At 41.0% G+C, this 15,842-nt stretch overlaps 1 protein-coding gene across 4 annotated transcripts in view; it reads right to left on the bottom strand.

The window, feature by feature from the left end:
• Nucleotides 1–15,842, bottom strand: part of MIPEP (mitochondrial intermediate peptidase) — a 203,292-nt gene that overhangs the window by 30,588 nt on the left and 156,862 nt on the right. For all 4 annotated transcript variants that reach the window (XM_045797092.2, XM_087865234.1, XM_045797093.2 and 1 more), the window contains exon 17: nt 2,561–2,682. In XM_045797092.2, the coding sequence (XP_045653048.2) occupies nt 2,561–2,682 (122 nt within the window). The remainder of the gene's footprint in view (nt 1–2,560; nt 2,683–15,842) is intronic.

Raw genomic sequence — 15,842 nt, 5'->3', positions numbered from 1 at the left:
GGCAGATTTTGGAGAACTTTTACAGAGAGAAATTCTCCAACTTACTGGCACCTGGACACAAGCTATTTAGTGCTACTTTTGTGTTTTATGGAAAATGCAATTCCTTTAATGGCAGATGACTACACACCATGATGATGTAAGTTACACAAATTATGATGTTTCAATCAACTATTTCTGGGGCATCTTTATGTATGGGCAGCTTTGCAAACATGGCTTCTAATCAGAATTTTTGATGTATTACAAGTATCAAAAATATGTTGAGATCAAACACTACATGAGTGCCAAGGCAAAGTGTGTCATGAATAAGGAAACATGGACAGAAGGCTGGGCTCACCCAAGGAGGGGACGGGGGTGGCTGAGAGGGCCTGCGCGACCCCTGGCCTGTGGGGCCATATCTCCTGCCAGCCCTAGTCTGCAGTTCCCCTCCCCTCAGGCAGACTTCTGCTTTCAGGCCTCAGTTTTGCGCTGCCTGGCTTTCTGGTGAGGCTTACAGTCTGGTGATTTTTCAGAAGTGGGACCAAAAAGGATCTTTTGACATAGGTTAGAAATTTTCGAGTCCAGTGAGTATTTTTACTAGCTTACTTTTACACGTCTATAAAAGTATGGCAAACTACATGTCTAGGCAAGAATGCACATATAAACAAGATATAAATGCTTGGAAATATATGTATTTAATAGTATGTGGTTTTCTAGTAAAGTGCAGTTCCTTTAAACAAGATAATATTTTGCCTAGTTTATAGAAATCTCCAGTCAAGAATCATAATTCCCCAAGCTGGTTTATTATAGTCAATTTTGGCTTTAGGTCCTTAGAAAATAATAAAATCTGAAAAGCAGACCAAATGTCTGCAGTGTGCAAAGGGCGGAAGACAAAATAACATGTGGGTACCAAGCTGTAAAACATTTAAAAATTCTATTACATCAGATTCAAGTTCAAAAGGCTTTGGAACTGAATGTGATTATTAAATACTAAGAAAATCCAAAACTACATCCAACTGCATGAAAAGCTGGGGGCTGGGCAGGGCACAGGGAGGGAGAGGGGGCTAGGAATTAGCAGACCTGCCTTATAATCTTACTCCAGTCTGTTCGCTGGGGAGCCTCGGGCAAACTACTTGTCCCCTCTGAGCCTCAGTTTCATCTCACAAGAAGTACCTTCTCTGCCAGTGTTGCCATCAATGTAAAATAATGTGCCACACGGAAACTTTAGGGCACTCTAAAAATCCAAGGTGCCGTTAATTTTAAACCACATAAAAGCAGTGAAGATACTACATCACCCACGGCTGCCTGAGAGGTATTTGGAGATGTGTTTATTTGTGTGGTGAGGAGATAAAATGCTTTAAATGAGTATTAGACCAGATCATAATTAGTGGTTTGCTTTCAAAGGAAGCTCCTTCTAAGGACTCCATGCGACCAGAACTTGACTTCCCCACGGTTCGTGTTGGAGGGAAGCCTGTGAGAATGAGGAGGAGGCCCACTGAGGGCTCAACGGGAGCAATCCTGTGCTTCTCCTGCGGGGTGGAGCTTACTGAGATCCTGGGGCTGCAGGGCTGCCCAGCCCAGACCCCACTCTCCCTCCTCCTCTCCTTCTCCAGCCCACCACTGCGCAGGACTGCCTCCATTGTGGGGAAGGGGGTGGGCATCATGTGTCCCCAGCTGAAATCAATCAAGCCGGATTCCCTCACAGAATCATTAAAGGCTCACACAGTCACCAGCTAACTTGATGAAATATGCTCTGGACAGGGCCGAGAGTCACCACATGATCATGCTTGTGACAGCTGCAGATTGTGCTGTCTGAACTACTGCCCATCCTGATGATGGAAATGGTGAGAGGGGCTGCTCAGGAGGGCACCTAGGAGGCAAGCAGTGGGGAGCTATGTGGGGCAGGGGTTCTGCAGCTACCAACGCTAAGCGGTGGTCAGTGGACCCCACGAAGAGAAGCCATGGAGAAACGGTCGGGGGAGCAGCTCCCCTTCTTCAGACTGCCACTGTCTTACAGGGACAGAAAGTGTCCCAAAGACAGGCAGAGGAGGAACTTTCCAGAACAAAGTGGACACTAGCATCAATAATCAAAGTTTCCAATGGTGCTGCTCCCAAATGAACAACAGCAGCAAGTCCTGTATTGGGCAATAAAAAGGAAATCAGGTATTGTTCCCCATGAGAGAATCCTTGGAAGCTTGTACCGAAAATAAGGAAGGCTGTCCAAAGAACAGGGAGCACTGAGCAGCAGGGTACAGACGAGAGGGGCTAGAACAACTAAGAAAACCCGCCGGGGAGGCATGGAAGCAGAGCAGTCCAGGCCACTTTGGAGAAGCAAAGAGCTGTCAAACAAAGGGTCCCTAATGGCATGACAGGAGGGTGCCATCACCAGCGTGTGGCAGCTGCTCAGTGCTACAGAGCAAGGCAGAGGTTCGGGGCCAGGCTGTGTCTCTGGAAGCGGGAGGGAGGCCCAGCCAGAAGGTGTGATGTGTGCTAGGTGGTAAGTGGCTGAGCTTCTCAGCCTGGCTTCAGACGTAGTGGGGTGGGGGGTTACTGGCATTGGAGGACAATTCCTCCCCCTCGTTACCTGTTAAAAGGGTCTTGTTGAAAACACTCCTTCCAAACCATGGAAGCTACTGCCCTGGACATCAGGTAAGAGTAATACTTGGCACCATAGCCCACAAGGTGGCTGAATCGAAGCTGCCAGGCCTGCCAAAAGAAAAACACAGGACAGGAAATATGAAGTCTTTGTATTTTCAGAACACAAGGGAAGCATATAAGGAAAACCGCAAAGGTTTTAATTTAAATTTAACTCTAGAGGGCCGTGTCACTCATGATAGTAGTATTTTCCCACATTTTATACACTGTTATGGACTGGTGTGTCCCCAAAGTCCATATGTTGAAGCCCTAACCCCAATACCTCAGAATGTGACTGTATTGGAGACAGGGCCTTTAAAAGGGTGGTCAAGCTAAACTGAAGCAGTTAGGGTGAGCCCTAATCCAGTAGGACTGGAGTCCTTACAAGAAGGGAAAGACACGGGGGATGGGCTCCGAGGAAAGATCACATGAGGGCACAGCAAGAAGGTGGTCGTCTGCAGGCCAAGGAGAGGGGCCTTGAAGAAACCAAGTCTGCCACATCTAATTGTTTCCAAGTTCATCGCTGCTGGGACTCATTTCTGTGACAGACACGGACAGAGGACAGCCCACAGTCAGGAGGAGGGGTGAAGATAATGGAGCAGGGATGGACTTCCACATCTGCTGTAGCCTGCTAGGAATGCCCGGTCATCCATACCAGGAGAGGGAATTATGGGTCTGGCACTGGGTGCATCCATTTCTTTCTTCCTTTCTTCCTTCCTTCCTTCCTTCCTTCCTTCCTTCCTTCCTTCCTTCCTTCCTTCCCTCCTTCCTTCCCTCCTTCCTTCCCTCCTTCCTTCCCTCCTTCCTTCCTTCCTTCCTTCCTTCCTTCCTTCCTTCCTTCCTTCCTTCCTTCCTTCCTTTTTTGGAGTTTTGGAGGACAATGATGTAGTTATTGTAAAAAAGGCCATGTGAGTTTTCATGGAAGAATACTCTTCCACTGGAAAATTCTCGTCCAACAAATACTGTTCTTCCTTGGTACGTAGAGGCTGAAACAACTACATTCTGACTGGTTGGTAGTAGGAAGGTCATCCAAGTGCCAACACATAAACTTACCACAGCCATTCACGGTAGCGTTGCTACAACAAAAGCTAGAATTATGAAAGAGGTCCTCAAAAGACATATTTATGACCTAAAATTTTTTACTTTTCTAAAACAAACATGCACTAATCCACTGTCTCCTAATGTGTGCTTTAGTTGGCATTACATTTTTTGAGAAAAAAAATTGAAGCCTAAGTTTCTTTTTTAAAGATGTAACCAAAAAACTGAGCTTTATTCAGTTTTTTGGTTTTTAATGAGAGATGGATATATTATTTTTTCATTCATAATTTAATTTTTTCACTTTTTTAATGGAGGTATAATTGATACATTACTTTCAAGTGTACAACATAATGATTCAATGTTTGTATATATTTTTAAATGATCACCACAATAAGTCTAAAAGCCTGTTTTCTTTTTTAACAAAGATAATCATTCTCTAACAAATATTTTAATTCCCCGGAAAATAAAGTATAAGGTGTAATCCTTACCATAAACCTATAAACTAGATAAGCAAATTCTACCTGATTAAGAACAAAGATTTTAAAAAACAGTTCTTTGCTCACAGTGTGTGGCAAGTTTTAGAACACAGTCTATCTAAGTCTTCTATCTACTACACAGGGACTCTAACAATGAGATCACAGCGCTATTACTCTCTGCGTGTGTCCAACACATTAAGACAAATATTTTGTCTGCACTGAGCAAAGGATCTGTTATAAAAGAAGGTGTGCTAATGTGACATTGTGTGTCAACCACACTTGAATTTAAAAAAAAAGAAACTATGAAAAAAAAGGAACAGCGCAAATAAATGGAAAGTTGCAAATGGGAGAAAAAAAAAAAAAAAAGGAAGGTGTGCTGGAGCGCCGAAACTGATTTTGAACATAAGGGTATCAGGGCCGAGAGAAACAATGACCCTCCGTTTTCACTTTCTCTGTTTTCCAAAATGGCTATGCTTGGAAGTTAAGTGAGCACCTTGGGAGTCATGCTCTGAAGGGAAAGAGACGTGTCCCTTGCTCCTGTGGTGTGCCATGCTGGGCCATCTGTGACAGTGAGATCCCAGCCGTGGGGAGCCCCACGCGGGGAGCATGGTTTCTGACTGCACGAAGCCAGCGCCACCACTGGGTGGGGGCACTCACAAGGCTGTTATCTGCGGTCTGTTACAGAAACCAGACCCGGATCCTTCCTCATTGGCCCCAGGCACAGGTGCCAGCACCATGAACACAGGAAGCGCGGGTGGAGCTGAGGCCCTAGAAGACGAACTGTGGCCTCACCTGGGATGGGAGAATGTGACTGCACCTTCTCCAGCCAACAGGTATCCTCAGTGGGGCATAGGGGGCATGGAAAGTAGAGACAGGCTTTCTGTCCCATCCTGTTTCCTATGCAAGTGGTATTTAAGTTGAAGGCAAATAAGTCAAGGACCATCTTTGGGTCAAATTCCATTATGATAAACTTTGAGTAACTAAATTTTTAGTCAAAGGGTTGGATCTCTCGGAATTCATTTATAACACATACAACAGTTCTGTATACTCTGTCTTATTACAAAAGGGGGATCTATGTCAATTTTTGTGTTATGCTGGCATCTTAATGGACCACTGGTAATCTTTCTCATATAAAGCCACCGGGATACAATGCTATCTCTTGTAATGGAATATGGCCTGCTGTTTTAGTCTGATATTCCATTGATACTGGTTCTTATGCTACTGGTGATGTCAATCAACCTCTCTCAAGGTGGACGCCTCAAGACAGGAAGCACCCTGTTGAAGGGGTCCTGTCTTTGAAACGTCTTCTTGGTGATCTGCCATAACTAGTGTGGTAGCGTTTGTAGTACAGAGCAGAGTTTAATTTAGTCTAGATTCCAGCTGCATGCAGTTTTTTGTTGCCTTGAAAGCAGGCCTTCTTCAATAGAGGCATTTGATTCGAGCTAAGAAATTTCTAAGTTTGTTCGTGTCATCAGCTCATAACTAAGTCCTCACATAAACAGAGTAATAAAAATGAGACCTTTCAGAAGTGTAGAAAGAGACATCAGGGTTTGTGCAATGCTCAATTTCCTGAGCTGCCACGGCGTCTGCCTTATAGCAACATGCCTCCCTGGATCCAGATATCCTGGCACAATGCGCACCTCGTTGTGTCTTGTTCTTTAATTACAGGTTTGAGTTCAGTACTACACCCTTTCCGTACCTCAAGACACACTAGATAAATTACACCCACCTGACACCTTTCATCAGTGGTTTGCAAGTTTATGGTGGACGAAGACCTACAGTTCCACTGCTGTGTAACCACAAAGAGCTGAATTCCTTCTAATTCAACCTAATATTAAGTCTTTGCTATAATTTCACTCGTTTGTCAGGAAAAGGAAAAGACAGCCTTTCATTTTAAGCTCAGAAATGACGACATGCTCTTCCTTTGAAGTCGAAGCATTTTTCTTCCTAAGGGACACTGTTGGATGGACAGACATTTTCACCCTTCCTTTGTTTTTTTGTTTGTTGTTGTTGTTGTTGTTTTTAATAAAGATTTTATTTACTTATCTGAGAGAGAGAGAGAACAAGCAGTAGGGAGGGGCAGAGGGAGAGAGAGAGGGAGAAGCAGACTCCTTGCTGAGCAGGAAGCCTGATGCAGGACTCGATCCCAGGTCCAAGAGATCATGACCTGAGCTGAAGACAGACGCTTAACTGACTGAGCCACCTAGGCGCCCCTTCACCCTTCCTTTTAAGTGTAATGTGCAGATCTGGTCTTAAAACAAAGGATACAAATACCTTTGTAGTTTTTCTTTTATTCTGACTGGAAGTGTAGATTTTCCAACACTGACACTATCCCAAGGCACGGCTATTACAGACTTCTTGGTCAGACACTCTAAGTGATTCCACAAACAAGAATGTGGAACAGGTGAAGAACATTCTAGAAACTCTGTGGAAACTATCACTTGCTTTAGAACTCAGGAAAGGGGAGGCCCTTTGAGGATTCTTATTCACTGTAGCTCCTTCCTAATCACATGATTTTCCTCCAAACAAATTAAAGACAGGGTCAAGAATGGAAAGGCAGCAAAGGAGCTGGTTACCTACTATCTACTTCAGTTTCAGACCCAGAAGAGGGGCCAGTGCAGAGTAAGCACTCATTAACTACATGTTAAATGTTCAGTGGTAGAACTAATCATTTTTCTTAGTTATACTCTCAAAAATCACATCATTTTTTCTTCTCTAGCTACATGTGTATAAATGCATTTAGCTAAACTTTATTTTAAAACAGTCTTACCAGTGACATTAATTGCATGAGAACAGGAATGACACCCATTGTGTCTTTGGTGTGTGTCATACAAACTGAAATTTCCTTAAGAGCAAAGACCACAATACTGTGTCTATGTCTGGACTTGGCACTGTATGGGGACTACAACAGGAATTCAACAGCGGTCTGCTAGATGGATGGATGAATGGATGGATGAACAGACACTGTAGGATTTTTTCAGGATGATGCTCAATGTTACTGAAAAATTAGCCTTTGACTGCAATGAGGAGGCCAGGAATAATATCCTTATCGCAAACAAGAGGATATTACAGAGCTAAAAGCAAATTTTGGATCTTATGCTGACTATGAATAATAGTTGTTTTTTTAAACTACACTTTTTACTGCATTATTTGATAGATGATATAAGACTTTCGAGGCTAATTTTGACGCCTGATCTGCAGGTCTGGACTATGTACATGATCTGTGTCGTGCTTCCTAGGGTGTGCAGACTCTAAACAAACAACGGCCTGGCAATACCGTGCAAGCTCATAAAGGCCTACTGCTCAGTGTGTACCTGTCATCATTAGGGTAACTAAAAGACAACTCGATAGAAAGAAGCAAATTCCTGAGCTAGTCTTTATGGACAGACCATTTTGATGTTTTACATTCTCTACACACAATACTGTTGGTTTGTGGAGTACCTCTTAGGATACCAAATCTCTGGCATCCAACAGTGGTCAACCACAATGGAAAGCAGAAGGAGATATTTTTTGATCTGCCTTCTCATGTTTATATTCTCTCTCTCTTAATGTATGTGTACATATATATTTTCCATGAATCAATATGGACTGGTACTTTTAATTTGATTAAAAAAAGTCCCTATTGACACTTTACCAAAACCTGAGAAATGACAGTGTCAAACAAACAGGAATTCTGCGTTTGTAATATAAAGTGATTTTAAATGAAACACAGCTATTGTGCTTGACAACCTTTCAAGCGGCCCCCATGATCTCATTCACACCTTTGTGAAATCATTCCCCTTGACTGTGGGCAGCTGTGCCTTGCTTCTAACTAGCAGACTATGGCAACAGCAGTGGAAGGTCACCTTCATGATGAGTTGTCTGGTTAGCAGACTCACTCTAGAAACCCTCCGTGCTGTCCTGAGGAAGTCAGAAGCCCTGTTGGAGAAGCCCACCTGGTAGGAAGCCAGGCAAACCTTCTCGGATCTGGGAGGAAGGATTTAAGATGTGAGAATGGTCTCTCAGACATAGGGGTGTCCTATAGCTGACAGCAAGAAGTTGGGGCCCTGGGTCTCACAGCTGCAAAGATAGGAATTCTGCCAATGACCCAGGTGAGGCAGTCAGGCCCCAGATGAGACTGCAGTTGGCGGACACCTTGGCTGCAGCCTGTGACACCCGAGCACGGGATGCTGCTATGCTGGGCTCTGCCTCCTGACACACAGAAACTGAGATGGCGACTGGTTTAAGCCAGGAAGTTTGTGGTAATTTGTTACATGGCAATAGAAAATGTGTATTATTATTTAGTTCGAAAAGTGAGAGTTGTCTTCAGAAGTACTACTAAGAGAAATGAGCCCCTGAAAACATGGAAGGGATACCTGTATTTATTAAACGTCTCTGTCAAAATCTTTTGAGGATGACATTTTTTATAGATATTTTGTAAATTTTTATAAATAGTTTAACATTTTACATTTTACAAACAGAATCAAGAAAGAATAATTTGGTCAAGGCTTCTGGCAGAGATTGTTAAGCAAGCCCTCCTCATTTCCTTCTTCCTCTTAGAAACAGAATCACATTCTTTCCCCCAACACGTCTGAGCAAGGCTGCAGTTGCTCTGGCAGAGACTACACTTCCCAGGCTTCCTCGAGTGGCTACGCTATGTTCTCGTATGCGCGGGTGAGTGGAGGTAATGTGTACAACCCTGTCCTTCAAAAGAACGCTGCTTATCCCCCTTCTTTCCCCCTCTCTGCTGGCCTTGAGAAGTGACCTTGGACGCAGATCAAAGGCACATGTTGAGGAGCCACCAGTCCGCCAGCCCTATCCGCACCCCCTTGCCTTGTCAGGCAGGAGGAAGTGAACTGCTATCTGATTTAAGTCACTGTATTTTGTTTTTCCAACTGATGACCACACAGGTCCCATGTGTGGAGACAGAACTCACAGCCAGGTGTCTTTCTAAAATCAATGCCCATGCTCTCTTGCTCTCTTGCTACTCCATACTGCACATCCTAAAGTATCGAATTGAATGATGTGACCTACTGCTCTCCACTAATGGGAATATTACAATCACCCTAATTTCAAATTCTGGACCCTCAGAACATATTCCTATGCATGATTTATGTGTTTATATTTGACACCCACGACTTAGAATTTAATTTCTATCTTACCAGCTTAATCACATCCAAAACACACCACGTAGCTTTTTTTACAGCTAAAAAAGGAAAGACCTTATACACATGATAATAAGAGTAAGTGTTATAATAAGTTAAAATGTTAACACTGCTGGACTTGGGAGAGGCCTCTGGGACCTATGAGTGGCCAATAGCTGACAGCCAGGGGAAGGCTGGTTTGTGTATATTAATCCTAAACCTAAGTATAATAATAAGAGTAAGTTAAAATGTTAACACTGTTCTCCAGTATGTAAAAATATTTATCCACGTTACATAAATCCTTCTCCACATTACCATTCAAACTTGAATAATTTCCCAAGTGCCATTAAGAGAATTTTCTAACCCCAAAACAGACTCCTATGCCGTATTTGTGTGTTTATGACACAAATCCTAATGACAACTGGAAGACATTTTCTATGCTAATGATAGAATTATGGCCTATTTTCAGAAGACCCAGTGTTAGAAGAAAAAATCGTTCTTAACAAACTGACCAAATCTCTTCAGGTAATTAATATCATTATCAATGCACAAAATATTAATTGGTGGCACATCTCTTTAGTATGTCAATCTCAATTGTCAGTTTTCTTTACATATGGATATTGGGGAAAAAAAGCTTCAAAAAAACAAAAACCCTGGAAATACTGGAATGTATCTGTCAAAGCTAATCCATTAGCACAGAAAAAGTGTGGATGATTCAAATGTTTATGTTGTTAAAGTGCTTATTAGGTGAAACATGGATAGATGATATTAATCTAAGTAAATAAGATAATAAATGAAAAACAGCAAGCATGAAACTGTAACCAAGACACACTGGCCTTTTCCTTCCTTAACACTGCTCCTTAACATTGCTTTTCCCCTTGCCTGAACCATCTCACAAGAAAAAGGAGGTTCGTCTCCATTCTAAAGGAACCCATGCTCAGGCAATGAGAACTGCCACAGAATATGAGGGCTTCTGTGATCAGGAGGCCACCCAGGAGAGCAAGAGGGACCCCTGTAAGAACAGGACACAATCAGGCACAGCTCTGGTATGAATACATTCACCGAAAGAAGTGGGATACTAAAACAAACAGAAAACAATTGGCAAAATGGCCACAGTAATTCCATACCTAACAATAATTACTCTAAATGTAAATGGACTGGATTCTCCAATTAAAAGACACAGAGTGGCTGGCTGGATTTTTTCTTTTTTTTTTTAAAGACCCAACTATGCTGCTGACAAAAGACTCACTTCAGCTTTAAGGACACACAAAGGCTCAACGTGCAGGGATGTAAAAATATATTCCATGCAAACGGGAAGCAAAAAAGAACAAGGATAGCTATACTTACGTCAGAAAAAATAAACTTTAAGACAAAACAGTAACAGAGAAAAAGAAGGTCATTATTTAGTGTTAATATAGTCGATTCATCAAGAAGATAGAACAGCTGTAAATATATATGCTCCCAACATCAGAGCACCTAAATATGTTAAGCAAATGTTAACATATCTGAAGAGTAAAACAGACCTAATCAGACAGTAATAGCAGGAAACTTCAATACCTGACTTTCAGCAATGGATAGACCATCCAGACAGAAAACCAACAGGGACACATTAGCCTTGAACCATTCTTTTGATCAAATGGTCCTAACAGACATATCATTCCATCCAACAACAGCAGACTACATATTCTTCTCAAGCACACACAGAACATTCTCCAGCACAGATTATATGACAGGTCACAAAACAAGTCTTACCAAATTTAAGAAGACCGAAATCATACCAAGTATCTTTTCTGACCACAATGACATGAAACTGGATGTTAATAACAGGAGGAAAGCTTGAAAATTCACAAATATTTGGAAATTCAACAACATAGTTCTGAACTAATGGGCCAAAGAAGAAACCAAAAGGCAAAATCAAAAAATATCTTGAAACAAACAAAAACAAAGGTGCAATGTATCAAAATCTATGAGATATTGCAAAAGCAGATTTAAGATGGAAGATCTCAAAAAAATAAAAAAAAAATCAACCTAACTTTATACCTTAAGGAACTAGAAAAAGAGGAACCAATTAAGTCCAAAGTTAGCAGAAGGAAGGAAATAACAAAGATCAGAGTGGAAATACATGAAATAGTGACTAGAAGACAATAGAAAATAATGAAATGAACAGGTTTTTTTTTTTTAAAGATGTATTTATTTATTTTGGGGGGAGGGGCAGAGGGAGAAGGAGAGTAAGAATCCTTAAGCAGACTCCCCACTGAGCACAGAGCCAGACGTGGGGCTTAATCTCAGGACCCTAAGATTATAACCCAAGATGAAATCAAGAGTTGGCCACGCAACCGAATGAGCCACCTAGTGCCCCTAAAACAGTTTTGTTTTTTTAAAGAAACAAAATAGATGAACCATGTCCAGATATACCAAGAGAAGAAGTGAGAGGGTAAGGTAGTATTAGTAATGAAAGAAAATATTACAACTGATACCACAGAAATACACAGGATCATAAGAGACTATAAATAATTATACACCAACAAATCGGATAACCTAGAAGAAATGGATGCATTCCTAGAAATATAAAATCTACCAAGACTGAATCAAGAAAAAATAGGAAATCTGAACAAACAGATTACTAGTAAGGAGACTGAATCAGGAATTAAAAATCTCCTAACAAACACGAGTCCAAGAGCAGATGTCTTCACAGGTGAATTCCACCAAATGTTTAAAAAGGAACTAATACCAATCTCTCTCAAATTCTTTGGGGAAAAAAAAAAGAGAGAGAGAAGAAGAAGAGGAGAGAACACTTCCAAACTCATTTTGGGAGCCCAGCATTGTGATGATACGAAGAGAAGACAAGGATACTATAAGAAAATTACAGGCCAATATCCTTGAGGAATACAAATGTAAAAATCCTCAACAAAATATCAGCAAACTCAATTAAACAGTACATCAAAAGGATCATAAACCATGATCAGTGGTATTTATTCCAGAGATGTAAGCATGGTTCAACAGCCCCAAATCAATCATTGTGATACATCACATTAACAAAAGGGTGGATAAAAATCATACGATAATCTCAATAGATGCAGGAAAAGCATCAGACAAAATTCAACATCCAATCATAATAATTCAATATCCAATCATGATAAAAACTCTCAACAAACTGGGTACAGAGGAAATGTACCTCAACATATTAAATGCCATCTATGATAAACCTCATGCCATGCCAAACGTCAGCTAACTTCATACTCGATGATGAAAACAGTGAAACATTTTCCTCTAAGGTAAGGAAGTAGGCAAAAATGCCCATTCTTGGCACTTTTCTCAGTGTAGTACAAGAAGTTCTAGCCAGAGCAATTATGAAAGAAAATGAAATAAAAGGCATACAAATCAGAAAACAAGTAAAAATGTCTCTATGGTGACATGATAGTACATACAGAAAACCCTAAAAACTCAACACAAAAAAAGTGTTAGGCTAATAAAAAATTTATTAAGTTGCAGGATATAAAATCAATGTATAGAAATCAGTTGCATTTGTATACCAACAATGAACTCTCAGAAAGAGAAATTAAGAAAACAATTCCATTCACAATTGCATCAAAAAGAATAAAATATTTAGGAATATAACTGTTGAAGGGAAAGTTTATACACTGAAAGCTACTGAAGAAGACACAAATGGGAAGCTATTTCGTGTTCATGGATTGGAAGAATTACTATTGCTAAAATGACCATACTACCCAAAGCCATCTATAGATTCAATGCAGTCCGTAGCAAAATTCTAATGGCATTTTCCACACAATTAGAAAAAACAATCCTAAAATTTGTATGAAACGACAAAAGACCCCCAATAGCCAAAGCAATCTTGAGAAAGAACAACAAAGCTGGAGACAACAGGCTTCCTAATTCCAAACTATATTACAAAGTCATAGTAATCAAAACAGTATGGCATTGCAGGGAGGAAGCAAGATGGCAGAAGAGTAGGGGTCCTCGTTTCATCTGGTCCCTTGAATTTAGCTAGATAACTATCAATCATTCTGAACTATAAATTCAACCTGAGATGTAAGCAAAGAATTGCTGAGATTCTACAAACAGAAAAGCGACCACTTTTTTGCAAGGTAGGAGGTGTGGAGAAGTGTATTGGAGGGGATATATGGGATGATAAACAGCAGGGGGAGGGAGCCTCTGAAAGCTGGCTATCAGGAAGTGATATAGCCCTAGAGCACAAAATCAGAACTTTTAGGAATCTGCTCCAGTGAGAGAAATCCCTGCCTGAAAGGTGCTCAGGTGGCAAAGAGGACAGAATCCTAAGTGGGACAATGTGATCTCTGGATTCCCAGGGGTCACAGAAACAGAGGTGCCAGAGCCAGCAGAATTTCCAAGCACTGTAGTGGGTAACCTGGTAGGTCAGCAAGCCGGGAGTGGGCTCTCAGCTCGGTTTGCCATAATCGCAAACCGGGGCACAATTGGACAACCACTCTCTGGGCAGGGGCCCTGTAAGTGGCAGGCCTGCTGCAACCCTCCTCCATCCCCTGGGAGGATCAGCGCGGTGTGCACTGCAGGAGTCTCCAGAGTTTGGCACAAACAAAAGGGAAGATTGCTTTTCCCTGAGGGTTTACTGAAGACAGGGGCTATGAGCTTTTCAGCTCTGGGGCTGGAGTTGGGGCTTGGTCATTTTAATTTTCATTCTCTAAGTGGTGGCACAGAAAGCCTTCAGGGAACAAAAGCCACACAGAAGAAACTGAAGCATCTTACACTGAACCCAGCACCCTGGCAAGGGGCAGTGCAACTTCACCCAGGCAAAGATACCTGAGAATCGGCACGGCAGGCCCCTCCCACAGAAGACCAGCTGGAACACCAGGGGAATACCAAGTTTGCCACGGACACAGAACTGCACAACTCCAGCACTAGGGGAAAATAGTATATAGAATTCAAAGTTTTTTCTCATGATTTTTTATATTTCAGTTTAAATTTTTCCTTTCCTTTTTTTTTCTTTTCAGCTAGTTTTTTATTTTATCAACTCTTTGTTTCTAAGTCTTTTTTTAACTTTCATTTTTACATTTATGTTTTATAGATACATTCTTCATTTTTGGCTTCCTTTTACTGTATTCAATTTTATTTGTGTGTGTGTATATATATATAATGTTTTGCTTTCTTTACAGTTTTGGGATTTAGTGTCTTCTAACAAACAGACCAAAATACACCCAGGACCATGTGGATCACCTGTTTTGTCCATCAAGGAGATTATATTCTCTTCTTTTTCCCTTTTTTTTTTCTTTTGATTTCTGACCTCTTAGGATTTGTCTGGTGTGTACTTCACTTGGGTTGTGGTTGATATTTTTGATTCTTGTTTATCCATTCTTCTCTGGGCAAAATGACTAGAAGGAGAAATTCACAACAAAGGAAAGAACCAGAGGTAATACTCTCTGCCACAGATCTAATCAATATGGATATAAGTAAAATCTCAGAGCTGGAATTCAGGATAATGATTATAAAGTTACTAGCTGGGCTTGAAAAAAGCATAAAAGAGACTAGATAATCTCTTAGTGCAGAAATAAAATCTAATCAGGCTGAAATTAAAACTCTTTAACTGACATGCAGCCTAAATTGGATGCTCTAACAGGTAGGATAAATAAGGAGGAAGACAGAGTCCATGACATAGAAGACAAGATGATGGAAAGGAAGGAAGCTAAGAAAAAGAAAAAGAACAACTAACGGACCATGAGGGGAGGCTTCAAGAAATCAGCGATGGCATAAAGTGAAACAATATTAGAATTATTGGGGTCCCAGAGGAAGAAGAAAGAGAGAGGGACAGAAGGTATATTTGAGCAAATCATAGCCAAGAACTTCCCTAACCTGGGGAAGAAAACAGGCATTCAAGTTCAAGAGGTAGAGAGAATGCCCCCCCAAATCAATAAAAATAGATTAATACCCCAACATATAATAGTGAAGCTTGCAAATTTCAGAGATAAAGAGAAAATCCTGAAAGCAGTCTGAGGCAAGAGCTCCTTAACCTACAATGATAGAAAAATTAGACTGGTAGCAGACCTATACACAGAGACCTGGAAGGCCAGAAAGGGCTGGCATGTTATATTCAGGGTATTAATGAGAAAAACACGCAACCAAGAATACTTTATCCAGCAAGGCTCTCATTCAGAATGGAAGGAGCGATAAAAGAGCTACCAGGACAAACAGAAACTAAAAGAATTTTAGTAATTTCTAACCAGCCCTGCAAAAATTTTAAAGAGGATTCTGTAAGCGAAGAGAGAGCCCAAAAGTAATACAGACCAGAAAGAAAAGAGACAATCTACAGAAACATGGACTTTACAGGTAATAAAATGGTGCTAAATTCATATCTGTCAATAGTTACTCTGAATGTAAATGGGCTAAATGCTCCAATCAAAAGACAAAGGATATCAGATTGGATAAAAAAAAAAAAAAAGCAAGACCCATCCATATGCTGTCTACAAGAGACCCATTATAGACCTAAAGACACTACCAGATTGAAAGTGAGGGGGTGGAGAACCATTTATCATGCCAATGGACATCAAAAGAAAGCTGGAGTAGCAATACTCCTATCAGACAAATCATATTTTAAACCAAAGAT

Source organism: Ursus americanus, chromosome 10 (genome assembly GCF_024610735.1).
Source record: "Ursus americanus isolate L20-20 chromosome 10, mUrsAme1.1.p, whole genome shotgun sequence".
Lineage (NCBI taxonomy): Eukaryota > Metazoa > Chordata > Mammalia > Carnivora > Ursidae > Ursus > Ursus americanus.
The sequence above is the reverse complement of the archived record's forward strand: the minus strand, read 5'-3'. Positions and strand labels throughout refer to the sequence as shown.